The 27,265-nt window shown below is 50.3% G+C and overlaps 8 protein-coding genes and 1 non-coding gene across 10 annotated transcripts; 2 read left to right on the forward strand and 7 right to left on the reverse strand.

The window, feature by feature from the left end:
- The first annotated feature begins 33 nt into the window (after positions 1-33).
- On the forward strand, positions 34-6,982 carry mug81 (activating signal cointegrator 1 complex subunit 3). Of its 2 annotated transcripts, XM_007814544.2 has the most exons (3): positions 34-1,219; positions 1,287-4,221; positions 4,279-6,982. In XM_007814544.2, the coding sequence occupies exons 1-3, from the start codon at positions 311-313 to the stop codon at positions 6,342-6,344; spliced, it is 5,910 nt and encodes a 1,969-aa protein (XP_007812735.2). In that variant the 5' UTR covers positions 34-310; the 3' UTR covers positions 6,345-6,982. The 2 variants fall into 2 exon arrangements, with proteins under 2 accessions (XP_007812735.2, XP_065979037.1); XM_066117147.1 differs by having other exon boundaries at positions 53-4,221.
- Positions 6,983-7,052: 70 nt separating this feature from the next.
- J3458_002148 (uncharacterized protein) lies at positions 7,053-8,004 on the reverse strand (the record flags this gene model as incomplete). Its single annotated transcript, XM_007814543.2, has 2 exons — positions 7,053-7,699; positions 7,812-8,004. 2 exons carry the CDS (start codon positions 8,002-8,004, stop codon positions 7,053-7,055), a joined length of 840 nt encoding a protein of 279 aa, XP_007812734.2.
- Positions 8,005-11,328: 3,324 nt separating this feature from the next.
- J3458_002149 (uncharacterized protein) lies at positions 11,329-12,152 on the reverse strand (the record flags this gene model as incomplete). The annotated part of the gene is made up of 3 exons (XM_066117148.1): positions 11,329-11,689; positions 11,772-11,914; positions 11,970-12,152. The coding sequence occupies 3 exons, from the start codon at positions 12,150-12,152 to the stop codon at positions 11,329-11,331; spliced, it is 687 nt and encodes a 228-aa protein (XP_065979038.1).
- A 763-nt stretch (positions 12,153-12,915) lies between these two features.
- J3458_002150 (uncharacterized protein) lies at positions 12,916-16,461 on the reverse strand. Its single transcript, XM_066117149.1, has 15 exons — positions 16,173-16,461; positions 16,090-16,104; positions 15,711-16,026; positions 15,249-15,657; positions 15,096-15,184; positions 14,997-15,028; positions 14,911-14,940; positions 14,799-14,851; positions 14,661-14,744; positions 14,262-14,610; positions 14,020-14,195; positions 13,761-13,965; positions 13,457-13,682; positions 13,361-13,394; positions 12,916-13,286 (listed from the first exon to the last, which is right to left on the reverse strand). Exons 1-15 carry the CDS (start codon positions 16,457-16,459, stop codon positions 13,279-13,281), a joined length of 2,313 nt encoding a protein of 770 aa, XP_065979039.1. The 5' UTR covers positions 16,460-16,461; the 3' UTR covers positions 12,916-13,278.
- Positions 16,462-17,758: 1,297 nt separating this feature from the next.
- J3458_002151 (uncharacterized protein) lies at positions 17,759-18,548 on the forward strand (the record flags this gene model as incomplete). Its single annotated transcript, XM_007814540.1, has 2 exons — positions 17,759-18,033; positions 18,161-18,548. 2 exons carry the CDS (start codon positions 17,759-17,761, stop codon positions 18,546-18,548), a joined length of 663 nt encoding a protein of 220 aa, XP_007812731.1.
- Positions 18,549-18,909: 361 nt separating this feature from the next.
- J3458_002152 (uncharacterized protein) lies at positions 18,910-19,800 on the reverse strand (the record flags this gene model as incomplete). The annotated part of the gene is made up of 3 exons (XM_007814539.2): positions 18,910-18,972; positions 19,041-19,386; positions 19,448-19,800. The coding sequence occupies 3 exons, from the start codon at positions 19,798-19,800 to the stop codon at positions 18,910-18,912; spliced, it is 762 nt and encodes a 253-aa protein (XP_007812730.2).
- Positions 19,801-20,149: 349 nt separating this feature from the next.
- On the reverse strand, positions 20,150-20,222 carry J3458_002153. The gene has a single exon. It is a non-coding gene; the product is annotated as a tRNA-Ala (tRNA).
- Positions 20,223-21,153: 931 nt separating this feature from the next.
- On the reverse strand, positions 21,154-22,282 carry J3458_002154 (uncharacterized protein; the record flags this gene model as incomplete). Its single annotated transcript, XM_007814538.1, has 3 exons — positions 21,154-21,644; positions 21,730-22,096; positions 22,151-22,282. 3 exons carry the CDS (start codon positions 22,280-22,282, stop codon positions 21,154-21,156), a joined length of 990 nt encoding a protein of 329 aa, XP_007812729.1.
- A 2,307-nt stretch (positions 22,283-24,589) lies between these two features.
- On the reverse strand, positions 24,590-25,225 carry J3458_002155 (uncharacterized protein; the record flags this gene model as incomplete). The annotated part of the gene is made up of 2 exons (XM_066117150.1): positions 24,590-24,852; positions 24,949-25,225. 2 exons carry the CDS (start codon positions 25,223-25,225, stop codon positions 24,590-24,592), a joined length of 540 nt encoding a protein of 179 aa, XP_065979040.1.
- Positions 25,226-27,265: the final 2,040 nt, after the last annotated feature.

Consider the following 27,265-nt stretch of genomic DNA (forward strand, 5'->3'; position numbering starts at 1 on the left):
AGCTTTGGCTGATAACTCTGGTAAATCTGGTGGAACGGTGTGACTCTTCCATGTTCCAGAGGAGCATCATTGATACTTAATATTATTTGCGCACAAGTTAAAGCGGCAACCGAGATCCTGAATCCGTAATTCTCTCTCGCTCCCTCTCTTTTTCTCTCGCCCCCTCTCTTTCTCTCTCTTTCTCTCTCTTTCTTTTATTCCCCTTGAGCCAATTGCTTGTTAACTGCTCGTTTGTTTAGCCTGCTGCTACCGTTCTACCTCTTTTTTTTCCCTTCATGACGGCACCATCAGATTTGCACCATCTCGTATTATGGCGTCTCCGGACTTAATTGCCGCCGAAGTGGAGTGGAGGGAACAATTTGCAGCAATGCAAGCTGCCCTCGCCAATCTCAGGCTTTCCACTCTCTCCAAAGCTGAAGAGAGCTGTCCCGAAGATGATGACGACCTTGAAGGATTCTCATCTGGAAATGACGGCCAGGACGTGTGGGACTTTATATCGGACACTGAACAAGACGATTATAGCAGCGACGTTGTTGATTTTGATGTTGACGGAGTTGGTGGCGTAGAGCCAGAAACCGCCCTGCATTGGTTTTTAGATGCATCAGCCGGGATTGCCGCCAACAACAACCTCTCTTCAGATGTCTTCCAAAGCCAGATTATGAGCGCTCTAAGTTCTGGTGAGCCAGACTACGAGCTTCAGTCACACCTGACCGACTTGGTTGGATTCGATCATCTCGATTTTGTCATTGATGTACTGTCCAAGAAGGACGTTCTGGTAGCTGAATCGAAAGGCCGAGACGAGAAGCATGCCACTTCACGTCGGTTGCTGAACAAGTCTGAGAGAGAGGCTGCTCTAAGACGCCAGGATTTTGAGCACAAGACTGCTTCATTATCTCCTGCCTCCAAAAAGGAACCACAGTATCCACATGTATACAGATCATACCAAGCTGGAAACACTCTGAGCTTTGCTGGCAAAAAGTATGGCCTGCCTGTTGGAAGTGAACGTCGCCGGTTTGAAAAGTATGAAGAGTACTTTGTCCCAGCGGGTCGAAAAGGCACCCTTGGTCCCGGAGAAAAGCTGGTGGCTATTTCGGATCTCGATGGCCTGTGCCGGAATACCTTCAAGGGCTATAAGACGCTCAACCGTATGCAGAGCCTTGTGTTTCCTGTAGGATATAAAACGAATGAGAACATGCTCATTTGTGCCCCTACTGGTGCCGTAAGTCAATACCAATCCAACGGCATTTCCCGTACGATAAATGAATCACCACTAACAACGGCCGTAGGGTAAAACGGATGCGGCCATGTTGACGATTTTGCATACGATTGGCCAGCATGTCTACCCTAATCCCATTGAGAATCCCGAAGCGACCGAGTTCGCTGTGGACATTGATGACTTCAAAATTGTCTACGTGGCCCCCATGAAAGCTTTGGCCGCCGAAGTTACTGAAAAGCTGGGCAAGCGTCTTGCCTGGCTGGGTATCAAGTGCCGGGAGTACACTGGTGATATGCAGCTGACAAAATCGGAAATCGTCCAAACTCAGATCATTGTCACTACCCCCGAAAAGTGGGATGTTGTTACGAGGAAGGGTACTGGAGACACAGAGCTGGTCCAAAAAGTGCGCCTTCTTATAATTGATGAAGTCCACATGTTGCATGATGGGCGTGGCGCGGTTCTAGAATCCCTTGTTGCCCGTACTGAACGGCAGGTCGAGAGCACACAGTCTCTTATCCGAGTCATCGGACTCAGTGCTACCCTCCCCAACTACGTTGATGTAGCCGACTTTTTAAAGGTCAACAAGTACGCTGGACTGTTCTACTTTGATGCCTCGTTTCGTCCTGTACCTCTTGAGCAGCACTTTATTGGCGTCAAGGGCAAGGCAGGGTCAAAGCAATCCAAAGAGAACTTGGACAATATTGCCTTTGACAAAGTCAAGGAGATGCTGGAGAGAGACCACCAAGTTATGGTTTTTGTGCACTCACGGCGAGATACCATGGCCACTGCGAGGATGCTACACCAGAAGGCAATTGAGCAATTTTGCATGGATCTTTTTGATCCGAGTGGACATCCCAAATACGATCAAGCCTCCCGCGATATGAAATCATCTCGGGCCAAGGATATTCGCGACCTTCTCTCCAAAGGAATTGGAATCCACCATGCCGGCATGGCTAGAACGGACAGGAATCTGATGGAGCGACTCTTTGGAGAAGGTGTTTTGAAAGTGCTTTGCTGCACTGCTACGCTGGCATGGGGTGTGAACTTGCCCGCCGCTGCTGTAGTCATCAAAGGTACACAGGTTTACAGTGCCCAGGACGGTAAATTCGTCGACCTTGGAATCCTAGATGTGTTGCAAATATTCGGTCGAGCCGGACGTCCCCAGTTCGAAGATACTGGCATCGGTATGATTTGTACCACCCAAGACAAGCTTCAACATTACTTGACTGCTATTACTGAGCAGCAGCCGATTGAGTCCAAGTTTTCAACCAAGCTCGTCGACAACCTCAATGCTGAAGTTGCCCTGGGAACAGTAACTTCCATCCAGGATGCTGTCCAATGGATAGGATACTCGTATCTTTTTGTTCGAATGCAAAGGAGTCCAACCGCGTACGGCATTGAGTGGGCTGAAATTCGTGATGATCCGACTCTTGTGCAGAGACGACGCCAATTAGCCATCCAAGCTGCAAGAACTCTACAGCAGTGCCAGATGATTATTTTTAATGAGAGGACCGAAGAGCTTCGCAGCAAGGATATAGGCCGAATTGCTAGCCAGTATTACATCCTTCATACTAGCATTCAGGTATTCAACACAATGATGCAGCCGCAAGCCACCGAGGCCGACATTCTCAAGATGATTAGTATGAGTGGAGAGTTTGACAATGTGCAGTCGAGAGATACCGAAGCCAAGGAGTTGACGCATCTTAAGAACGATGTTGTGCCTTGTGATGTGGACGGGGGCATTGACACACCACAGTCCAAGACCAACATCTTGTTGCAATCGTACATCTCTAGACAACAGCCTGAAGATTTTGCATTGTCCAATGACATGAATTACGTAGCTCAGCAGTCTGGCCGCATCTGCCGAGCGTTGTTCATGTTGGCGCTGAATAGGAGATGGGGCCACCAGTGTCTAGTTCTGCTGACTTTGTCCAAGTCGATTGAGAAGAGGATCTGGCCCTTTCAGCATCCACTTCATCAATTTGATTTACCCAAACCTGTCTTGAATCAGTTGGATGCAAAGGAAAACCTGACCATGGAGACAATGAAGGAAATGGAACCTGCTGAGATCGGAGGCTTGGTTCACAATCATAGCGCCGGAAAGACTATTTCCCGATTTCTGAACTACTTTCCCACGGTTCATGTAGAGGCTGAAATTGCGCCATTGAACCGGGATGTACTTCGAATAAAGCTGTACGTTATCCCGGATTTCTCGTGGAAGGATCAGATACACGGAACATCTGAATCGTTCTACATCTGGGTTGAGAACTCTGATACTTCAGAGATTTATCATCACGAATTCTTTATTCTGAACAGGAGGAAACTTCATGACGAACACGAGCTTAATTTCACAATTCCTTTATCTGACCCTCTACCAACGCAGATTTATGTTCGAGCAGTATCTGATAGATGGCTTGGTGCGGAGACGGTCACCCCGGTGTCTTTTCAGCATCTCATTAGGCCAGACACCGAAAGTGTTTACACTGATCTTCTTAACTTACAGCCGCTGCCAATTTCAGCCCTGAAGAACCCCGGCTTAGAAGAGATTTACGCACAGCGTTTTCAATTCTTCAATCCCATGCAGACACAGATTTTCCACACCTTATATCATACATCAGCCAACGTTCTCCTTGGGTCTCCAACAGGTAGTGGTAAGACTGTGGCAGCAGAGCTTGCTATGTGGTGGGCTTTCCGGGAACGACCTAAATCCAAAGTAGTGTATATTGCCCCGATGAAAGCGCTGGTTCGTGAACGAGTTAAGGACTGGGGAAAGAGGCTTGCTCAACCATTGGGACTCAAAATTGTCGAGTTGACTGGTGATAATACTCCAGACACAAGGACCATCAAGGATGCGGACATCATCATCACCACCCCTGAGAAGTGGGATGGTATTTCGCGTTCTTGGCAAACAAGAGGATACGTCAGACAGGTTTCTTTGGTGATTATCGACGAGATACACTTGCTTGCTGGAGACCGTGGCCCTATTTTGGAAATCATCGTATCACGTAAGTTCTAGGCTCTTCATTTCTCGCATGCGTACAATCCCTGCTGATATCGACTAGGCATGAACTATATTTCATCGTCGACCAAGAACAAAGTCCGACTTCTTGGTATGTCCACTGCCTGCGCCAATGCTACCGATCTAGGCAGCTGGCTGGGGGTCAAGGAAGGCCTGTTTAACTTTAAGCACTCTGTTCGCCCCGTACCACTGGAGTTGTACATCGATGGTTTCCCTGAAATCCGTGGTTTCTGTCCCTTGATGCAGTCTATGAATCGCCCGACGTTTCTCGCTATCAAAAACCACAGCCCAGACAAGCCCGTTATTGTCTTTGTTGCTTCCCGACGACAGACGCGTCTCACGGCCAAGGACCTTATCAACTTTTGCGGTATGGAAGATAACCCCCGACGGTTCCTGCGCATGGACGAAGAAGATCTACAACTGAACCTTGCCCGTGTTAAGGACGATGCCCTCAAGGAAGCCATCAATTTCGGCATTGGTCTCCATCATGCCGGCCTGGTCGAGTCAGATCGCCAACTATCTGAAGAGCTTTTTCTCAACAACAAAATCCAAATTCTGGTGGCAACTAGTACCCTGGCTTGGGGCGTCAACTTACCTGCCCACCTAGTCGTTGTGAAAGGCACTCAGTTCTACGATGCTAAAATAGAAGCATACAGAGATATGGATCTCACAGACGTTCTCCAAATGCTTGGTCGAGCGGGCCGTCCTCAATTCGACAACTCTGGTGTGGCGAGAATATTCACCCAAGACTCCAAAAAAGACTTCTACAAACATTTCCTGCACACTGGATTCCCTGTCGAATCTTCACTCCATACTGTGCTTGATAACCATCTTTGTGCTGAAGTTTCCGCCGAGACAATTATCACAAAACAAGATGCGCTGGATTACTTGACTTGGACGTTCTTCTTTCGTCGACTACACAAGAACCCATCCTACTATGGGCTGGAGCTCTCCGCTGAGGAACACTCTACCATTGTTGCACAGCAACTTGCAAACGAGTACATGATCGAAATGGTCAACAAATCTCTCGGGGAACTTGCAGAGTCTAAATGCGTCGAGGTGTTTCCTAACGGAGACGTAGATCCTACAGCTCTTGGCAAGATCATGAGCTACTACTACCTCTCGCATAAGACGATCAGGCATCTAGTGAAGCATGCAAAAGCGCAGGCTTCGTTCCTCGATGTCTTATCGTGGATGTCCCGAGCCATCGAATACGATGAGTTACCTGTTCGCCACAACGAAGATCTCATTAACGACACACTGTCTTCAAATCTACCGTATCCTGGCCACGCATTTGGTTTACCCATGTGGGATCCACATGTGAAAGCCTTCCTGCTACTTCAAGCGCACATGTCGAGAATTGAACTCCCGATCACGGATTACGTAGGCGACCAGACATCTGTCCTCGACCAAGCCATTCGTATTATTCAAGCTTCAATCGATGTCCTCACAGAACTAGGTTACCTATCATCTTGCTTGCAAATGATCAGCCTCCTACAATGCATCAAATCCGCTCGCTGGCCAACGGACCCCGTTGTATCTATACTCCCTGGGGTTGAGCCCGAATCCACCAAGGACAACACGCCACTCAGCAAGCTGAGCGGACTTCAACCGAATGAAGTCAATCAGCTGTCAAAGAAACTCGGTCTCAAATCGCCACAACAACTATCCCGTGTGGCTCGTGCCGTGTCCTTCCTTCCTAATGTGTCTGTTTCAACATCCGACGTTACGGCCTTGTCTGTGACCGTGAATATTAAGCGTATAAACGCTCTAGTCGACAGAGAGGCACGTATATATGCTCCAAGGTTCCCCAAACCTCAGACAGAAGGGTGGTTCGTCATCGTCGGAGACATCACGCGGGATGAGGTCATCGCGGTGAAGAGAGCGACCTGGGCCGCGCGGGGAGTAAGGTCTCTAGGACAAGGCAGTACACCTTCGGTGAAAACGGTGATCAAGTTACCAGAAGCGGCCGACGGACAGGCCAGGAAGGTGGATATATTGGTTGTGAGTGATGGTTATGTTGGCCTAGAGTATAGAATTGAGGGCCTGGATATTCCGGGCGTGCCTATGGTGGATGATGCTGTTGATTCGAAGAAGGGGAAGGCGTAGGATAATGCGATGGGAAGGATTCTCATTTACCAACGACCGACACATGCAAGCAGGCAAAGCTAATGTCGCTTTTTGGTGTAGATGTAACGAATCATGTGCTTGATGGTTGATAGGAGGACGAAATCTTGCGATTTGAGTGAGCCCTCTGGCTCCTATGTAGAGAATAAGAACACATGCCGATTTCACAGACACCAATCAAAAGACATGGCCCAAAGCTGGAAGCATCGAATATCAGAGGTCATCCAACGCTATGCATGAGGACGATGAGGGCGTAAGGTGTAGCTATGCAACATGCTAAAGGTGTCAGACCAAGAAATAAGAACAAAAAAGCACCAAGCCCATGCCCAAAACGAAGCGTAAATAAAAGTAGCTGCCGGGAAACCAATAAAAGCAAACCAAAGAAAAAGAAGGAGAGAGAGACTCTCGTAGCTAGTGCAACAAGAAGTCGACTGATGAGCCCAAAACCATACAACAAAGGGAAAGGGGTATCTATAGCAGTTCCCTCCAGGCTCAACCCCGAACACTTGGTTCTCCTTAATGCTCCCCATCCCACCCGTTTATCCAAGCAAACGTCTCCCTAGCCTATCCCTAGCACGCCCTCTTCCACTCTCCGCATCGTGGACGTATTTTTTCTTTAGCAAGCATCTGCGACGGCCCCTTGGCGCCTCATCGGGCTCATTCTGCTCCTGGGCCGTCGCCCCCGTCCGGTCAACCGTTACAGCAGGAGAGAAAGCAGGCGAAAACAGCCAGCTCCGCCTGTCGCGTACCTACACGGAAACTACCCCTCGCGTTCATACCGTCGAAATATCCGCCGTCCATGCCGGCCTCATAGCCAGGCGTGCCCGGGGTGGCCGTCGCCAGCAAAAGAGCCTGCTGCATCTTGCGATTCTGCTCGACCAGCTTTCTGGCGACAACCCTAAAAACTTCCTCGACACCCTCTCCGCTCTCGGCGCTGATTTCGTGGCACGCGTCCCAGCCAACCTCCTGGGCCCAGAATCCCGAACTCCGCTTGGAACTAGGCGTGCGCGGTTCCACGCTTGGCATGGAGCCGGGCGCGTTGAGCGGCGTGGCCGTCGGGGGTGGCGTGCTGCCCAGTCCAGGAGCCAGGTTCTCGGCAACGTAGGCGATGCAGCGTTCAAAGGGGACCTGTCTGGCGGAAGGGTCACGGGCGACAATGTCGGCCTTGGTGCCCACGACGTGCAAAACGACGTCGTTTGGCAGGTTGCGACGCAGCTCAGTGAGCCACACGCCCATCTCGGCAAAGGACTGTGCGTCGGTGATGCTGTAGCACAGGATGCAGGCGTTGGCGCCGCGGTAGTATAAACGCGATATAGACCTGAACCTTTCCTGGCCGGCTGTTGGGGAGCGCGGCGTGGTTAGCAAGCTTGCGGAGAACAATAGGCACGAGGCCACTCGAGGCAATGCACTATGAAGAATGAATGGGGAGTCAAGAAGGGCGGCACCAACCAGTGTCCCAGATTTGAAGGCGCACCATGGTGTCGGTGTCGGCGTCGACAACGCGTTTGGTTAGAAAGCTCGCGCCAACGGTGGACGTTATCTGCGAGGGGTTGAAGGCGCCCTTGCAGTACCGCATGACGAGGGAGGTCTTGCCCACGCCCTGGGCGCCGAGGACCACGATCTTGGCCTCGAGAGACGACATGGTGGGTGAGTCGCGAAGGTGATGTGGTTTGAGTTGAGGGAGCTGGGCAAATGAGGCTGTGGTGTCACTATGCTGCGGAATCCGAAAATGTGATTTATTGCTGAACAACTCGCTGGCTTTTTCTAATTTGACGGTGAACCGCGTATAACATAAAATGGTAATAATGGGTTACTAATCAAAAGGTGGGAGCGGGCGTGATGGTGAGGCGCGACACATGCGACAAGACGTCGACGACGACGACGCGGCGTGACGAATGCAGGCTTCAGCGCAGCAATGGGGGTGAGTTTGGTCCCCCTTATCGCATTGTCACCGTTGGCTTCAGCGAAGGATGGGCGTGGGAGCAGGGCGGGCAGAGACCTGCACTCTCATGGTCGTGATGGGCCGACGATGTTGTTTGCGTCGGAAGTTTGGTGTTTTTTCTTCAACAGGAAATGGCGGCCTCGGCGAGGGGCCCAGACGGGGAGGGAACGGGCACAGGCAGAGGACAAGGAGAATTCCCGTCTCCTCTCCCCGGAAGTCAAGTGCGAATTAAAGTGTGCGATTTGCGGGCAATGTTTCGTTGCTCGGCGGTCAAGGAGAAGACGCGATGCAAGGCAATGAGGATTGGAGAGATGGCGGTGCTGTGGGACAAGATGGGTCAAGTCGAGATGGCGAGATGGCGAGAGGCGAGTCACGGACTCACGGCGGGGTCGAAAGGGACGTTGTCACGGCACGTCACGTCACGCCTCAGAGGTCACGCCGCACTTTTAGGGCGGTTTTCCCGCAAGGTAAATAAAAGAAGGGATCAACGATGGGACAAGACGAGAAAACAGGTTCGCTCGTGGTTGATGGGGTTTACTTGGGTTTTTTGCCGTGGAAATACCGCTCTGGCTGGCGCGCTCCCACGTGCCGCTGCCGTGTCTCGTCTCAAAGCCGAAGCGCCACTGATGGCAGTCGGTGGCATAAATGAGCACAAAGGGATAAGGTAGTTCAAGGGTTCGGGTTAAGCACTGCACTGCACTGCACCAGAGAAATATGCAACCAGTTGGCCCCATTGGGGATTTGATGCTCCTCCCCTGCGTCCAACTTTATTGCCGACATGTAAAACGTCACATTGCAGATTCTCGGCCATGTCGAATGCCAAAATACCAACCGGCGGCTCTCGCTGCAAGTCGACGTCATGGTACACGTTGCCACCAAACCGCCCAATTCTCCAATCAGAGAGTCCCTGCCAGCCCGTGCCTTTGCAAGTTGGACGCCTGGGTGGCTTGCATTTGCATTGCAACATGAGCTGCTCGTGCTTCGGGGCAATAATGGCTGATGTACTGCTGAAAGCCTAGACACGGGCTCTGCGATATCCATCCGCCAGCTGCTTAAACGAAGAGCAAGCAAGTACCCAGGCATGCAGCATTGTGCAGTGTCCGGTAAAACACGACGTTTTCTTTTTCAAACCCTCCTCGGCTTCAGAGGGCCTTTGTCGAGACAATCCTACGAATCACCATCAAGTCAAGAAGACTGGCTTTGCTGCTGCTGATGTCAGATACACGGACTCCGGGGTAGATCCCCGAGGCACTTTCATTGACGTCTCAGCAAGGACGTCTCAACTACGCTTTTCAACACGACTAGTCCGTCACTACTCCGTGCTTGAGGAGCGCAAAACAACCCATTGCGCACCCTCACCCCAAAATGTGTTGGCTCTTGCGCGCGCCGTGCGGCACGCAGCATCTTGTTTGTCCATGTTTAACTCCCATCCGGCTGGTCTCTAGAGAGGATGGACTCGGGCCACGTCCATGTCGACTGGCGCATGGAAGTAAAAATCCCAACTTGATAACTTTATTTTGTAAGAAGAAAAAAAGAAGAAAAAAATATATCAAAAACATACAACACCAGGTGTTCGCTGGTCATCACCGACCCAACTACTAGTCTGGCGCTCGCCAGTTTATCATGCGAGATCAAACGGGTTCGTGAGTTTTGCTGGCGGCTATGGTACATATGTACCAGCCGCAGTGTGTAGGTTACTTATCAGGCAAAGCGGATAAAAGAAGTGGCCGAGTGAGTGAATACGAAACAGGCAAGCTTCCGCTTTGAACCTTTGTAACTCGATAAATCAGCAGCTACAACGGGCTCGAATCCCGCGACTTCAATAAAAGCCCGCTACAAGCTGAAGCCCCCATGTGCCCTAAAAGGAATAATTACAGGCCCCTAGCTCTCTCCGCTTTGCCCATCGCCAGGGCCACTTGCTCGTCGACATTATATGCCGGGTCTTGTAACTTGACGTGTCGAGTTTCAAACTCGAGGAAGACGTGCTCCGTAACGCAACTGCCGATTCATCCATGATTTCCTACCCAGGCCCTCCTCACGGGCAAAGTAGCTGCCATCTTACCGCGGTGTGGCTACCAGGCCGTGAGCCGTTTGGTTCGTCCCTTTGGGCGCTCAAAGGTGCCGATTTTGTAGCGAACAAGGATGCTAACCAATCACATATTTAATTCAAGAGGTACATGATACCACTACGAGTTGATATACGGAGTAATGGCAAAGGTATTAAAATTCATCGATATATAATAAGCTGCATTACCTTGTCTTAACCCCAACACATTACAGGGATTAGCACTATAATCGTGTTACTAGATAAGTACTCATCAGGTATCGCGACAAAATACGGGGTCATTACAAGAGCGGCACCTTCAAGCACTCAAAGGGATGGTTGCCCTGTGCGCTTGACGCTTCGTCTCTCATGCCATTGCTCTCATACTGCTGCCCGCAGAACACCAAGTAAATCTGGTGCTTCCCGTAAATCAATGCCTCCAATTACCCCCCTCACCGCCTTCACCCGTCGTCAAGCCTTCAGTGCCGCCGTCCAACGAAGCAGCTTGGCTTCACCTCTACCAAGACGGGACTCGACATTGGCCATCAGGCGGCACATAAGACGGACAGGGACCTAGTCCCCAACCTAGATAGAGAGTCAACTTTGCACTGTCCGACATCTGCGCCCCATCTGACGACAGCTTTGTGACTTTGTCTCACACATTACGTATTTCCAAATGAACCACATCCTGATATTCAGGTCAAGGAAACGCCGCTCAATCCATGCCTGGCTTGATGCCACGGCGGGGTATACATCTCCAGCGCAAACCGCCTCAACAAGGACCCCAGAAACCAGCAGAGACAACCATGCGCGAAACACTAATCCTATGCAATGCTCGGTCCATCTCTCGTGATATCGTACCGACCAAGACCATGGCCGACATCTGACGGCCGGTCATCCATGGGTATATCTGAGTCTTCCTACGTGTAGTCTGCTTCAATCAATCTGTCGCTCCCATCACATGCCACTCCCTCCTCTTCCTATATAATGACGACACTAGCAAATATGCTCAACAGCGCCATTGTTGGAGCCCAACTTGGATTTGACGGCAGTTTCTCGCCGGCACCCCTTTGCGTCGGAGTGGAATTATACGTTTGGGACGAAGGCACCGTCGGCGCAGCGATATTGGTCGCCGTCACTTCGAGCGAATCGTCCGTCTCCGTCGGCTTGTCGGCGAGGGTGAGTGTGCCCCAGTGGATGTTGGACCCGGTCAACGTTGATGTCCACGATACCGCTGTCGGACCGGTGTATTTGCCGTTGGTATAGCCTGAGCAGTAGCTGGAATAGCCAGAGCATGTGGCTGCGGTGGTACCATTCATGTTGCATTCGAGATCGGCGATGCTGCGCAAAGGAAAAGGGAAAAAAAGAATAGTTAGTTATATGACTTTTCTCGGTAGTTGTGGCAGGACCTGGGGAACCGTACTACGTGGAGGTCAAGGTGCCGTGGAACTTGAGTGTGCTTGGGCCTTCGACGATAATGAAGGGGAATTCAAGTGACAGGTCGCAAGCAACCTGAGTTGCTGTGGGACAAAAAATAGTGTATGTCGTTTGGGTTGCCGTCTGGTTCTGATTTTTTTTTAGTCGACGTGGGCGTAAAAGCAGAGTTCAGCATCAGACATACCGTCGAGATGATACTGCCCCGAACGGCAGACCATTGCTCTTCGCTGTAGTACGGTATAAAGATGGGCGCTGTCGTGACGGTGGGCGTCGGGGTGCTTCCGCCGTCGTTGGCATTGCAAGCCTTGAGGAGAGCCAGCAATGCGAGAGCCAGGGCTCTGGGAGATGCCATTGTTGGCCGAATCATGGTCACAAAAAGGACGACGGCCTGTCCTCCCGCCCGTGTTCGTCCCCAATCGTGGTTTGGTGGTGTTCGGCACCGCGGTAGCAACTAGGCACTGTCACTGCTAGAAGTAGCAACCTCCATCTGATGGGAGACGCTGCAGGCGAGGCATGAGACGAGAGGAGGGCGGGAGAACGGGTCAAAAACTGAACTGGTGATGGTGGACAAGAGCCGCAGGTCTGATTCACTTCGTCAAGAGTCTTGGCTGCGGCCCAATGTGTTCTAGCGCCTGGGTTGTGCTACTCGTCGGACAAAGGACGAATGATGCGAGCATTAACAGCTTGTGCTGTTATGCCGTGTAATGTTATGCCATTGACAGGGTGCAAACGCCTCGCGTCATTGTGGCCCATGCACTTCAAATGTCGCATCGTGGGACAAGTCAACAACTGTTGCCTGCCTAGTAGTCTTCCAGAGTCGGATTTCGTTTTTGCACTGTTCCCAGCATCGCGACCCGAATGAAATTAGGACCTGGGGTATTATAGGCATGCATGCACAAGAACGACGGTGCAGAGAACGCCAACCAAAGCCTCCAGAAACTGGTTCAAGGCGACTGTGCCGATATTGCCGCCAATCTGATGCCAAGATGGGCCAAGTGCTAGGCGTCAAGGCGCAAAGTGCGCTCTCTCCGGTCTACGGCGGAGGCATACACAATATCCAAGATAACCAACGAGTGAACAAGTGGGCTTCTGCTCAACTCTTGCCGTCTTTTGCCACGGCAGAGCGGAGATGTGGTTGCAGTGCCAAGACCGAACAACTGGCGCCAAGATTCTGCCAAGACCAGACATGCAAGCCCCTAAATCCGTTCCAACCTGGGGAGTACCATCGTTGACATGACTTGGCCATCATTACTAGAGAGGATAATTCTAATCTATTCTTGGCTAGAAAAATTTAAGAATATCAGAGTCGAAGAACCATATACCATACATTAGGCTAGCAATGGTCGAGCAAAATCTCTCGAACTGGTCTACCGTTGATTGAACGACTGAAAAGGAAAGGGGCTAGGCAGTTGAAGCAGGAAACAGCAATTCGTTCATATTGCCTACTTTGGATTCGCGGCTAGCCCGGGAGATTTTACGGGTGTGGATATTCGTCACCGGCCTGGGCGATTCGAGAATCAGATATATTAGTGACTGAACTGACCCGGAACAGATGTTTGAGAACTGATGCAGTACCTGTGTCTCTCCAAAGCTTGGGCATCAGCTGGCTCTACAACAGTTCAACCTCTCTTGTCAGCGACAACTCCGGAACCCGAGACGGAAACGACGTACCTTGTCAACTTGACAAGTCATGTTTTGAGAACCAAATGTCTTGATAGACTGTACTTTGCCATCTTTATAGTTCAACCGGACCTGTTGCGAGGTAGCGCGGGAGGCATCCATTTCGAGATAGTTGAGCGGCTCTATTATAAGCGCGGAATGTGCTGTCGTGAAAACAGTATTGGGAAGATCGCCAGTGTGTGGGGCGTGGTGCATTCCGAGATTGAACCAAAGGACGCTGATGCCGTTAGTCTTTCTTTTCTTTCTTTCTTTTTTTTCCAGCTTCAAGACCCCAGTCCGTGATGAGGCGCCTTACAGGTCCTCCTGATCCAGAGATTCCCCATCAAAGAACTTGGCAAAGTCAATCAATGGGTCTGCAGGATTAAGCACGTTATACGGGTGTGTCCCTTGAGCTTCCGTGTCCTTCTGCTTTGTGACATAGAAATGGTGGTCGGCGAAATTCACGGCGTTCATGACGTTGGACGAGTTCGAAATCGTGAGGAAGATGACGTTCGAAGTTGCTACGCGATTAGTTCCACACTCGGGCAACTATATAGTGCAATTGGCCCACCTACCAGGGGTAAACCTGTACCCGGGGTATTCTCCAAACTCATTCTTTGCTTCCTTGTTGACGATGGCGTACATGGCCGCACCATTGGGAGCCCAGTTGATCTTGGCTCCATTTTCGTCCTGGATAAACGATTTATTCAGCTTCATAGTGTTCCTTTTGGCACCATTTGACCACGGATATCTGTGTTCGTTTCCCCCCTTTTGTTTAGCATCTGCGCTACCCAAGTTGATGGGCCTTCATACTTACTCAATGGCAGCGGGCACAAATTCCACTTTTTGGAGGCTGTTCTTCTCACCCAATACATCAATATCAGCCTTGTAAGTGAGAACATGGTCATGCATGGAGCCAGACAGGTTGTCGTGAATCTTCCAACCATACTCTTCGTTGTTGGCGGAAAATCCGCCGTGTATATATCCAGAAGCCCTTACGGAGACCTCTATGCTCCCATCCAAGAAGAAATTATACGAGAACATGTAGTCATAGTTTCCGATGGTTGAAATAGACCTCAGTGTAAAGGCGATGTTCTTGGTAACACTGGTATAGTTAGCAGTAGAGTGGCGCTGGATAGGGTATCCCTGGTCGAATTCGAACAAACCTGGACATGTCAGCGTCTTCCGCGACTAGGGGCGCCATGGTCAAACTCACAAATGGCATTGAATCGAGTGTAGGATCTTTCTCCTTGTCGGTAGGTGGCATTCAGATACGTTGAATATGTCGGACAGTCGTATCCTAGGGCGCTGTCAACTTGGTTGCACCTGAGGCGTTGTCGGCGGTCAAACTCACCATCGACAAGAGATACCACACTCGGCCCAACGCCGGGCTTACTGTCAAAGTAACTGCGGTGGCATACCCTGTAAGTGCTGGGAGCATTATCTGACTACCGAGGCCGCCTTACGTTGTACCGGACAGTACCGGGTCATTTCCTCTATTAGGTGTCAGGCCGAATCAAATCTTCATTTCACACTTTCTAGCACCACGTACGCGTAGAGAGCCAGCGCTTCCTGCAGGCCCAGCTGACCACGGACAGTTAGAAGGTAGCCCAATGGAGTTATTGTTTCCGATTGCAACGGGCCAACATACTTCGTATAGAATTCGTCTGCCCTTGTATTGGACATTGAAGAGACGCAGTCCATTGTCTCTATTGTACGATAGATAAAAAGAGAAATCCACTGCAGCGATTTAGTTCCAACGCATCCTAAAACCAACGGCAAGTAAAGACTGCTCAGGACCTACTCCACTCGACGTAATTTTCCTTTGCGTCCACGGAGAAGCGATTCGATCCGGGCATAACGGCTGTGGGTGGAGGCAGATGGTCGAATTTCATCGGGTTACCTTGCTTATCTATTTGAGCCCACGGGCCGTCAGAGTTGGCTCCGAGTATTGTGAAGTTACTAGACGCTGCGGCGGCCCGGAACGCCTTCGTGGTTGGGTAGTATTTGCCGTCGTAATACCATCCTATTACAGACCACTTGGATGGATCTCTGCCCATCACATCGACCCCGAAATATAGACCAAGCGGAAGAATTGTCTCCGAGTCAAAGGTTGACGTAGGGTTGTTTACGAAGCCGGACCACAAAATCAACCGGCCGTTCTCCTTCCAAGGCGGAAATATCGGCAACAGGCCGAGGGTATCGTCAAGGGTCTGCTGTTGTTAGAATATTTTCTCGTAATTCTCCTGGCATCGTGGCCACTCACCCCATCCCACAGGTGTTTCGTGATGTCGGCCACAGACATGCCCACGTCATTGACATAATGATCCACGGCGCTACGGTCAGCAAAATCAACGGCGACTTTCCCCTTGCCGGCATTGTTGTAGAGAAATTGAAGCGGCCGTACCTGGGTGTTGTTAGCAACGGGAAGCGGGCCAATTATATAATCCTGGAGATAGGGATTAGGCGTTGCGCCAAACATGAGAGTTGCGCGAGCGCATCGTGGCGGAGGTGTTGTCGTCTTGTTGTTGAGGAACGGAAGCGTGTCGCTTTTGTTTGGGGCCAGCAGCTCCACGAGAAGGCTGCAACACATGGACCACGTGTAAGCCGCAAGCGTAATAATGTTGACGGACGAGGCCACATACATTCTATTATCCCAACTGTTCAAAATTTGTCAATATTTTGTTATTTTGTTTGCTGTCTGCCCCACCTGATGTTGGCTTCTCACCTTCCGGCAGAATCCTCTGTAGTAAGGTTAAGGCCAGTCGAGTGCCGGTGCAAGAGGTCGATAACACCAGCGGCCTCCTCGTCACTAAGGTCGCCCCAGATGTTCGGGTGCGGCGCAGAGACCGAGGGCTGCCTCGATTCGCACAGATGGTGCACGGGAGTAATAGGGGCCCGTTCAGCCCTGAACGGCGACGCGCCCCACTTATTACAGCCGCAGCTTGATGGGTTGGCCGCTGAGCACAGCCAATTGATCAGCGCTAACATGCTGGAGACGAATGTCGACATCATTTTGGCAGGCGACGAGAGTACTCTGTTCTACAGACTTCCACATCCACATGCTTGCTCCCGCCGGTAGAAAGATGAATTAACAAAAAAGGAAAAAGGAGGAGGGAAGGAAAGGGAAAGGAAAAAAAGAGGAAACATGCCTTGGGCAGACTTTTATATTCCGCACAGATCGCTGGTTGCTCTCAACCTAGTAGAGTCAAGGTGCCAATGAGAAGTTGAAACCCCTGGATTATCGTCAGCGCAATATCTGACACGGGCTGCTGTAGCCAGTAGCAAACGTTTATCAGAGACAAAAGACCAAATACTCTCCATCAGTTAGTAAGGGGCCAGACGTTTCTCTTAGCCACAGTATCTATCTTTGCTTTTTAATCCTCAGCGCTTCTCTAGCTTTTTAACAGATGGGTATCTTGGCTGTCCACGTCTGATCTGCAGCTTCCCCGACAAGTATTGCGTTGAGACGTCAACGGTAACATCCTTGCTCTCTCTCTACCTAGATTTGTAGTATTAGACAAACAAACAAACGCAATATTATCAATACGTCATCAGGAAAACTATTTTTCTTTTTGTGCTCCCATGACATCCAAACATATTCAATCGTGAATGATGACTAGCCGCGGGAAAGTGCATAACAATACAAATTAATGATTCCACAAAGAGCCCCCCCATAAAACGCTTTTGTGGGGAAAGAATCGTGGGGAGATATCGGGCCCCTCTCTACTCCGTACTGCTGTGAGAATTACTAATTAATTAATTTTAGATCAATTTCAAAGTAATTTACGAATAATGGCTAGGGTTAGGAATATTCAGGGGACCGACATCTGCTCAGAAGAGGGTCGACATCAATAATTCTCCACTTAAATTCTTCAAACCATCTTTCATGGGGTGGGTGGACATTACATAGACCGGCAACAAGACGGCTTTTACTGCCGTATTGAAACGGGGCATCGCCGTCTCGGCGCAGCACTCGTCGTTTGCTCAGCGTTGAGGCAATGGATGCGCCCATGTGCAAGAATACACAGGCCCCTGAAAAAGTGCACGATTAGAGTTCCGCCAACTTGGCTCAGCGGCGTCTGGTAGTCGATAGACTCGTGAGATGATGGACTAGGTGCCTCCTTTATGCTTTGGGTGGAGGCGTACCAGTTTAGCTTGCTTCAAGCATCAAAATAGCGTCGGGTCGACCGTCCTCCCCCCTGTAGGGAGTTTGCTTTAAATAAAACGTCTTCTCGCTCTCTCTCTTGTATGCTCGCCCTTGCCACGTCCGTTTTGCCCAGTAGCACATCTCGTTGCTGTCTCTCGTTCATCATGGTTCGCGCCGCGCTCCCTCTCCTCGCCGCTCTGGCTGGCTCCGCCGTCGCCGCCGAAACAACAACCGTCAAAATTCTTGTTCTTGGTGACGAGTCCCCCTTGGTCGGCTCCGTCGTCAATGCCGACTCGAGCGCCACTACCTTTGCCGTGCAGTGTCCGTCCGGCACGCCCTCGGACGAGTGTGGCCTGCCGCCGGATGGTGCGACTATTACCCAGGGTGAGAGTACATGGCAGTGGAACTATGGCATGTCCAATAGCGAACTGGGGGTTTTGTACGTCAACTATTTTTCTTTTTCTTTTTTTTTTTTTTAAAAAAAAAAAAGAAAAAAAATTCAATGACTTTCTTTTTGTTCAACGCAAGAGAAAAGAAAAAGAAATACAAGACTGACTAGGCATCAGCACCCAAAAAGCCAACTGCAAGCTCGACCCGTCCAAGGATGTCGCCGCCTGCAGCGTCGAAATCACCGAGGGCTCGCAGGTGACCTCTTCCGAGACCACTGAATCCGGCTACAAAACGTCCATGTTCCCCGTTACCATCACCGCCGGGGCCGATAAGCTCTCTGCCTCTCCCCGGGCGAGCGCCACCAATGGCGGATCCAACAGTGTCTCCGAGACGGCTGCTGGCAAGACTACCCAAGCGAGCAAGACCTCTAGCGCTGGAGAGGTCGGCAAGCCGGGTGAAGCGGCAGCAACTTCCACCACTGGTAAGAACGCCGCGCCGGCTGTGACGCAAAATGCCGTTTTGGCTGGCGTTGCCGCTATTGTGGGTGGTGTTTTGGCCATTTGAATTGGTCGAGGTGCTGGTTCAGGTAAACGAGTTTCACGTCATCAGACGGCCGTATTTAGTAGCGACGCAGGTGTATGGCGTTGCTGGTAATGAATTGGTCTCAGCAATTTCCTCGAAAAGTGAACATGACTATAAACAAACTCATCATAAGCCCGAGATGAAACAGCAACAAGTTGCAAAGTCGCCGTTTCAAGTCGTATCTCGCAAACAGGTCCGCGCCCAAGTGAATTGCAAAACACACGCAGTCAGTAATCAACGCCAAACACAAACCGTTCGACAACCTATATCTCATCAAACCAATGCCAATACAGTCGCCGTGATGAAAGCGTTGCATAGGTATGGTCGTGTCGCGTCCGTACATTCAAAACCCGTTTCTCTCCTCACGCCCATCTTGCCAGCTCGTACAATTAAAACACCGCAAGCACTGCAGACACACGTTAGCATCACCTCGAGCTAACCAACAACGATCCCCGACCTAGAGCCCGACTTTACCTTCTCATTGATTCGCTTTCGACAATACTTGCACTTCTTGGTATACTTGATAATCGGATCATGCGATACCAGGGTGTATATGTGCGCCAGCCCATACAAGGCAAACCCCACCATGATGAACGAGACGACCTGGTATATAAACGACCCGTAGGCCATGACTACGGCGCCGTCGTCCAACGCCTGGCGCAGCGTGTTGTACCCCGTCGTGCTGTTGTACGTGTCTCCATGTCGGAGCACCGCGAACTTCTCCTCGATGTTCTTGTTGACGGGGAACACGATGGCAAGAGGGGGCATGAGGATGGCGCTGACAAAGGACTTGATGAGGTCGGTGAAGATGTTGGCGATGCTGCACGGCAATTAGCAGGGCTGAGTGAGCAAAGGAAAAGACTTTTGAAAGGGGTCAGCACATTAAGCCGAAGGCGATTTGGAGAATGTTGCCCTGGAAGGCAAAGTCGATGAAGCCATCAAAGAAGCGCTTCACTCGATGCCGGCTTCGGCCGAGGAGCGATTCATTTTCGCCGTTGACATTTTCGACGTCGCTGGGCATTTTTTTCTCTTCACCCTTCTTCTCCCTACCCTGCTCTGTGAACCTTTTTTTCGGTGCAGGATTATCCGCGAGTGATGCTTGCAAGGTTTTGTGTGCCAAATAAAAAAGTGAAGGCGAAGCGGCAAAAAGGAAACCGAGATTGGAGTGAAACATGAGGCTACACCTTGGGAAGTGGAAGCACAAGATACTCTGCCCCACCTCTAGCTGGGCCATTCATTGTTGGGCCAAACAGGCTGAATTGAAACCTGCATGTGAGTTTTCTGGCTTCCCAATCTCCTCCTTCTTGCAATTAGGCATGGAGGGTCGATTATCTAGCACAAGGACGAGCTCTTAGGATGGCAGTCATTTGGCCAGCTACGCAGAGGGATCAATTGCTCATATGCGAAGTGCAAAACAGACACTGCAATAATTAAGTCAAAAAGTCTACATACTACCTGCTCAGATAAGGTACCTAGGCAGTTAAATAGAGTGTATTGAAGAAAAAAATGTAAAAAAAAAAAACACATCAAATAATATTGGTTAAGAGACTGATATGAAATAAAGTCAAGAAAAAACATAAGAGTGGAGAAACGGGGATTTGAACCCCGGACCTTCTACATGCAAAGCAGACGCGATAACCCCTACACTATTTCCCCTCTTATTATTTATGGCGACTTTATTTACCATTAAGACCCAAGTCCTTCGGCTACACACTTTGCCAAAACCGAGCTTCTTATCGAAACACTTGGTAATATGCTCAGCGAATCAATCCATTTTATCAACAATATTTCTCGGAACATGTTTCTGCGAAATTCCCTCTCGTCTAATGCTTTCCACGGTCTATGCCTTTAGTATTGCCAACGGATACAAGTGCTTCTAAATTGTTCAGCATTAGATGGCGTTCTTCCTGCAGCCGGTCATGACCCCGGCTGCACAGCTAAATCCTCCTTCGTGGTAGAATTTGGGTCTGGATGTTGAGGCCATCGCTTGGCCTTCGAGTTGGCAATGGAGATGAATTGCTTCAAATGTCTTGATGTAGTCAATGTTCCATAGTTACTTGATGAAACCAGACTTGCTGCCCAATGCTGAACTTCATCGATACAGTTTGGAATCATGGAGAATTAAATGTTTAACAGATACCCAGGGCTCTCTAATGAGCTTTTGCCGGCCCAGCAATGTCTTATTTCTCTTCAACTTGGCCAAGTCGCCGGAGTGATGGACAGGCCGCGCTGCGCAAGAGTGTACACTTTCGCGAATTCGGACACGGAAAATCAGGCTTGCTTGCTCAAATTGCAGTCAATTAAAAGAGTGTGTCCAGCAGGCACTCGGAGCCGTGAGGCGGTAAATTATTCTAACATCTAATTGACGGCGCTAACATCATGGCAGTAAAGACTGTGCTTGCGCACGTCACGCTTTGTGTAGGGGGAAAAAAAAAATTAATAGGGGGTGGTACCATAATATTCTCCGCTTCTTGCGTTGAATTCCTAGATACACGACCCCATTGTAATAAGCTCCAGCACGGAAAAAGTAAATAATGGATGATTGATTGCTTTGCTCATACGGAAAGACTCACGCACGGCGCGGAGCTCAGCTCCAAGGCTTTTCCGTCATGAGCCTCCTCTGCCGCCTCACCATGCAGAAGCGGGCCATCCAGAACAGGGTGACGAACCCCATGAATCCCGTGGACACCCAGCTCAGGTTGTAGAACTTTTCGCCTCTGCTCGCGTAGAGTCCGACCGGATTGCCGATTTTATTGACGGCCTTGACACCGGTGTTTGTGGCAACGGTGACGATGATGCTGGCTATGATGATGCTGAGGAACGCCAAACCGCCGATGGTGAGATTCACAAGCGCCAGGATGCGCATGTCGGGCTTGAAGAAGGCCGCGACGCCGCCTAATGCCGACACGGCGCAGAAGCCTATGCCTAGGGAGTACATGATGAGCAGACCGAGGAGGGCATTGTTGAGCACGTCGAGCGTGTCTTGGATGCCCTGGGGCCACTTGATGTCGGCAAGGTTGAGCTTTGCAGGGCCAATTCTAAGTTCCTTGTCCAGGAGCTCCGTCAGGTTGAGGCGGTCTATATGTATCTCGCAGTCAGCTTTTGACTCGTTGTTTTGAGTTGCAATCCCCTCTTCTTTTACGACGGATAGGTGGGCACTTACGAGATGGACTCGACGAAGTACAGTTGGTCACGTTGAGCGCAGCATCGGGCGCGGTGGCATTCGGCTGGAAGTAGCCCTCGCACGAGTCCATGATATGCAGTGAGTACCACTGCTTGATGCCAATCTTTTTGGCGATTTGGTCTGCGATGGCGCCGGTGATGTCGTTGAGCTTGCCCTTTACGTCGCCCGTTTTGTCATCCACCCAGTCCTTGGCGTCGCCCAGAATGTTGGCGCCCGGGATTTCGACGTCTGGAATAACACCACCTAGAATACCACCCAGGAAACCACCACCCCCTTTCTTGTCGTCCTTCTTGTCGTCCTTCTTGTCTTTACCGAAGAGGTTGTGTCCGACCATGGAGGTATTGAGCTACAAGCCAAGTTAAAATCGAAGGCGAGTGCAGCCATGTGCGTAATTCCTTACCCTGACCACGGCATAGTCTTCCATAAAACCTGGCTGGCGGCCTGCGAATAGAGCCAGCATGGACAGTATGAAGCTGATGACGGCTAATATGACGGGGAGGAGGATCAAGAATCGGCCGACTGCTGGTTTCATCGTGGCGTATTGCAATTTGAGATCTTTTTCTTCTTTTCCCCCTGTCTTTTTCCTTTTTTTTCCCCTCGCGTTCAACGATTGCGATTTGGTACAGCAACGTAGGCCGTCTCCTATATCAAGATGTGAATAGTAAGGACCGATGGTAAACTTCAACACACAACAAAATACAAATACTAAGCAAGCAACGACTTGCCGGGTATTATAAACGACGTCTCATCTTTGCGTGCACAAAAAGGCGTGGGCAGCCATTCATAGACCTTGGCCACAAACCCCCCATCAGAGTACACATGTTGTACAATCTGTGCATCTTGTTTGACTCATTCACCTCTCACGGCGCCCTCGTTGTCCATTCTCAATCGCTGACGTCCAACCAAGGCGGCATTGAGACCCTGCGCGCAAACAAGCACTGCCAAGGCGTGTGTTGCAGCCTGTTGAAGAAACCCTGAACAAGGGGTATGTCGGCCATGGGGAGGATCGACAAGACACAAAGAAACAATAGCGACCGAGATTTGTCCTCTTGACGCGGTGGTTTGCAGGAACCCCGGTCTGGCGTCACAGTCGGCCGGTCTGGGATGTTGCCGCGCATCTGGCTGGATCAACAAAGTCGCTGGGTGTCGTGGCATTACCCTGGCCTGCCTTCTCAGTGCCCGGGAGGACAGGGATTGCACCGTCACCCCGTGACATGGGCTGGTGTTTTTTTTTTTTTTTTTTTTTTTTTTTTTTTTTTTTGCGCAAGCGCTCGTCAAGGGCGGCGGCTGTGAAGAGCTGCGACAAACATGGGATGACGGCAGCCACTCGACACGCTGGGCTTTGTTGGCTTTGACACGACCTTTGCTGGGTCGGGCGGCTGTGCGGGCGCTTCAAAAGCCGTTGGGTTGCTGCTGGTTTTGTTTGTTCGCCCGTGTAATTGTCCATGAGTGTACCCAAGCTGTTGGCGAACAAGGGGTCAAGCGGTGGTGGCACATGATGTTTGTCACGGTTTGCAGGACATTTGTTGTGATGAAGAGAAATCACAGCCTCCTGCCTGAACAGAGGTTCCAGGTCCCTCTACTTTGCTAGTGCAGCTAGCAATACGATCAATTGAAGTCAATGTATTCATGGATTTGCCTACAGGGGAAAAGACTTCGCATCCCCCTAAAAAAATAAAATGAAAAAAAAAAAAAAATCACAGCCATAATACTGAACTATCAGTCACTTACAATACAGCAAATTTTTGGCATTCGCGGTCCTCTTATCAGCTACACAATTCGAAACTACAGCTGCATGCACTGTGCCATACGAGACCCATCGAAATGAAGCAGAGGAACAGAAGCGAAAAAAACAAAAATAAATGTGCGTCATGGTACCGACATATTGAGGTATCGAGTATAGATTCCTCAGTCAAACGGAAAATAGGGCCAACCCTAAGCGCTATTTCACTGTCTCTGCATTTCAATCATCCTGGAACATACTGAACAGAAGCTCAAGGAACCAACCATGTTGATTTAAAATGAATGGAATCCAAGGCCTTTGTCGGCAAAGTTCGTTGTGCGGACCTCTTTTCATCCAGCACAAAGACGAGTTTTGTTTAATTTTCCTTGCTCTGGTTTGGCCTGTAGGTTAAACTGCAGAAGAACAAAAGAGCAGCATGCTCACCATGTCCGCATTGCAGCAAAGCCAATTCTGCAAACAAATGGTGACGCCGTTGGGGTAGACTGACTTATTCTGGTCCTTCTGATGCTTTGCGTTGATCTGCGTCACACAACTCATAGGCAGCAGATAGAGGCTCACGAGGAGTAGACTTGATCCAATTCGCGACTTCCAATTCGCGACTTCCAGTTCGCAGAAATAATGTTCAGGCTGATATAAATAAATGCCTAGTTATACGAGATGAAATCCTCTTAAAATATGAGCACCATATACCGAGCAAATGGGACTGCAAGCTTGAAGTTGGTCCGTCTCCCGAACAGGGGTTGCCTACGCCAACAACCTCCTCGCGGCCAAAAATCTTTAGTTTGCAATCTGTCTTCGTTCGCCAAGTGCGAAACTTGCCGCCCTCGTATGGACTCGCCGGCGCCTACGAGAATCATGTCATCGCTGCTGTCCAGCCGTCTGAATAGCGGAAAGGCAATGTTCCTCAGTTTGACGCCTTCTCCTTCGGCAATCTGAAGGACTATACTGCTCGCCATTGTCACCCCCCTTCTGCTTGGCTTCGTGGATGAGCCAACCTCGCGAGATACACAGCCACTGTTTTAGCAGGTCCATCTCGCTCGACTCTGGCTGTTCCTCATCGACAAAGTCTGGGCTTCTCCCGCTCCACGGTACCATTCACTTCTTCCTGGCACCGGGCATCGACCACACCACTCTGCCGTCCTGAACAGCGGCTGACGCCCTCGTTAGTGACGCGGAAAGACAGATAGTTTGATCGGCCAGCAGGAGACGCGTTGTGAAATGCACCTTTTCGCTACCGTGGGTAGAGCTTGGTTCGTCGACCTTGTAGGCGCTTGTATTGGAGTGAAGCCGGCGGCACGGTTGTCTGGGTTTAGAGCCGCCAAGTTTGAAGACACCCTTGAGCGAGTCAGGAAGTCGTGCTACATACTCGTCAGTATTTTGGTCCTGCGGAACGGCGTCGTCAAAAGGGTCCCCCGGTCAATCCTCTCTCTAACCGCGATGGGACAATTGCTTACTATTCAAACCGTGCAATTCCCTCATCAACTTTATAGATACGCCAAAGCTCGCGATTAGAAGCATCGACGCATCGACCGTCAACTTGGTCTGGGTCCGTAAGATGCGAGGCGAGGCTGCCTTTGCCGCCATTTCGCCATGAGGCTCATGGATTTCAACGCCTGGTGGTAGGACATTGACCGCGTTGAAATGGAGAAGCCCCGTCAACTGCGAAGCCATCCAAATCAAGTAAATGTGCGACAGTGCTGCCTCCTCCTCGCCACAGCCTGACATCACCATGGTAGCCTAGAAATCGGCACTGCTTCGAATTTTGTCTCTGCGCTTGAGAAGATGGATTCACAGGTTCATCGTGATGGGCAGTCTCGTCGCCATGGTCCACAGTGTCACCGCTCCCGACTCTTGCATTCCTCCTCACTCCCCACGGAACTTTCCAGACGATTGGGCGGAAAGAGCGTCGGCGCTCTTGCAAAGCCAACGCTTGAAAGGCATTATCTATATTGGGGCATAAGTCGGAGTTTACAAAGGCCAACTTCTGCGAAGATATATGTGGAATAAAGAATGGCATTAGCAGCCCAAGCGATCTCACAGTCCCCCAGACAGCACAGGCTCGTATCTTGGTGTCATGTCGAATGGCGTTGGCTTTCTTGAGATCCGCCATCTTCCGTTGGAGTAGATCCACGGGTAAAGGGGTCGACTTCCATGACCAGATAGACTTGGTCTTGGTTCTCTTCTTCCAGAGTCCGAACAACTCTTGTAGAAGCGGCAACCCTCTCTTCTTGAGCAGCCCGACGCCCTGGATAAGTTGTGCTACGCATCTGACGGTGAAAGCACCCCTCGAATACCCAACTAGGAATATCTCGTCGTTGTCGTCATAATTATGACACAAGAAGCTGTAAGCCTCGCGGATATCGTCGTAGAGCCCTTGACCGATGCATGAGTACAGTAGGTAAGGTACGCGACTGATGACAGCAGAGCATCACCTTTTCCTGTCAAGCCTTCCCAGTACTGGCCTACTGCGACGGTCCCAGTGCCGATTCCCGGCATGTAGAAAACGATCCAAGGCACACCGGTATCACTAAATGGTGCGATGCATCGTGCCAACTGCGACACATTGGTAAGAGCGCCTTTGCCTTTTTCGCTCTTTCAAGTGCCATCGCAGCATATAATGAGCCTTTTCCGGGCTTTCAACATGACCGGCTGGTCGGTAGTCATTCTTTCGTTGAACGGCCCTTGGTTGAATGCATCATTGAACTCCCCAGCGCTTGAAGCCGCCCTGCTTCAACTGAGGCCTGTTTCTCCTCATTATTGGTCATTTTTGGGATGTGAAGGTAATACACTTGAATGCTTTACAAAATGCAGTCTTTGGAAAGTTGGAACTACAGAGAAGAGATGGCCGCCCATTTTATATCATATTAGGCTGTGAGGCGGGAATATTGCAGCTTTTGGACAGGAGAAGGTCCCTGTGCGATAGAAATTGCGCCAGCTGGGATATACATTTGCAGCGACATCAAGTTTAATGATCGCAAAGCCTTATTCTGTGTTGGACGAGCCAATGAGACATTGCACTCGTTAAATGAAGACAGCCTCATTGCTGCCGCTCAGAAGCTATGTACTCGACCGGTGCAGCCAGCTCGTTCAATCATCATCATCTCCGAGTGTCACAAACTAAGCCACGTTGACATGTGCATTCTTGTTGACGTGGAAAGGGGCGAGACTTTCAGCTATAAAGCAGGCCAGAAGGCTCAACCCGGATTTCCATTGCTCGCCCGTCTGATTTGTTGTCCGCGTCTTCAGTAAGCGTACCGTCCTATTTTCTTTATTTTTAAACTTTCCCATAGACAACAATTTACAAGACCCTGATGTCAACGAGCAAGCTGCCCTAGGGATACATATGTACTTGGGCAAAGCGGAGAGAGCTAGACATGAGCCTGCAATTTATCCCAGGTGCCCTTTTAGGGGTCTTTTCGGGGCCAGGCCCTTTGGGGACCCTGGGCTTCCGCTTGCAGCGGACCAGACTTTTACCATCGAATTCGAGCCTGTGGAAGCCGCTGAATTGGAGCCGTTTGAAGCTGCTTGTTCAATCAAGCTTCGCGATACTATAAACGCTATAATCCTTGCTTTTTTTCATTGATTAAGTATTAAAAAGTACTTTTAAATTAAATTAATTACTTATATTATTCATTAATTATTAAGGTAAAGCGAAAGCTTACCCACGCCCCGTATTCACTCGCTGGGCCATCTCTTTTATCCGTTTTGCCTAATCAAGTTCGGAATCAGCCAGTGCAGGATGCCCCGCTCCCCGCTTTGTTTTGGCACTTC

This window comes from Metarhizium acridum (assembly GCF_019434415.1).
Source record: "Metarhizium acridum strain ARSEF 324 chromosome Unknown scaffold_1, whole genome shotgun sequence".
NCBI classification, from domain to species: domain Eukaryota; kingdom Fungi; phylum Ascomycota; class Sordariomycetes; order Hypocreales; family Clavicipitaceae; genus Metarhizium; species Metarhizium acridum.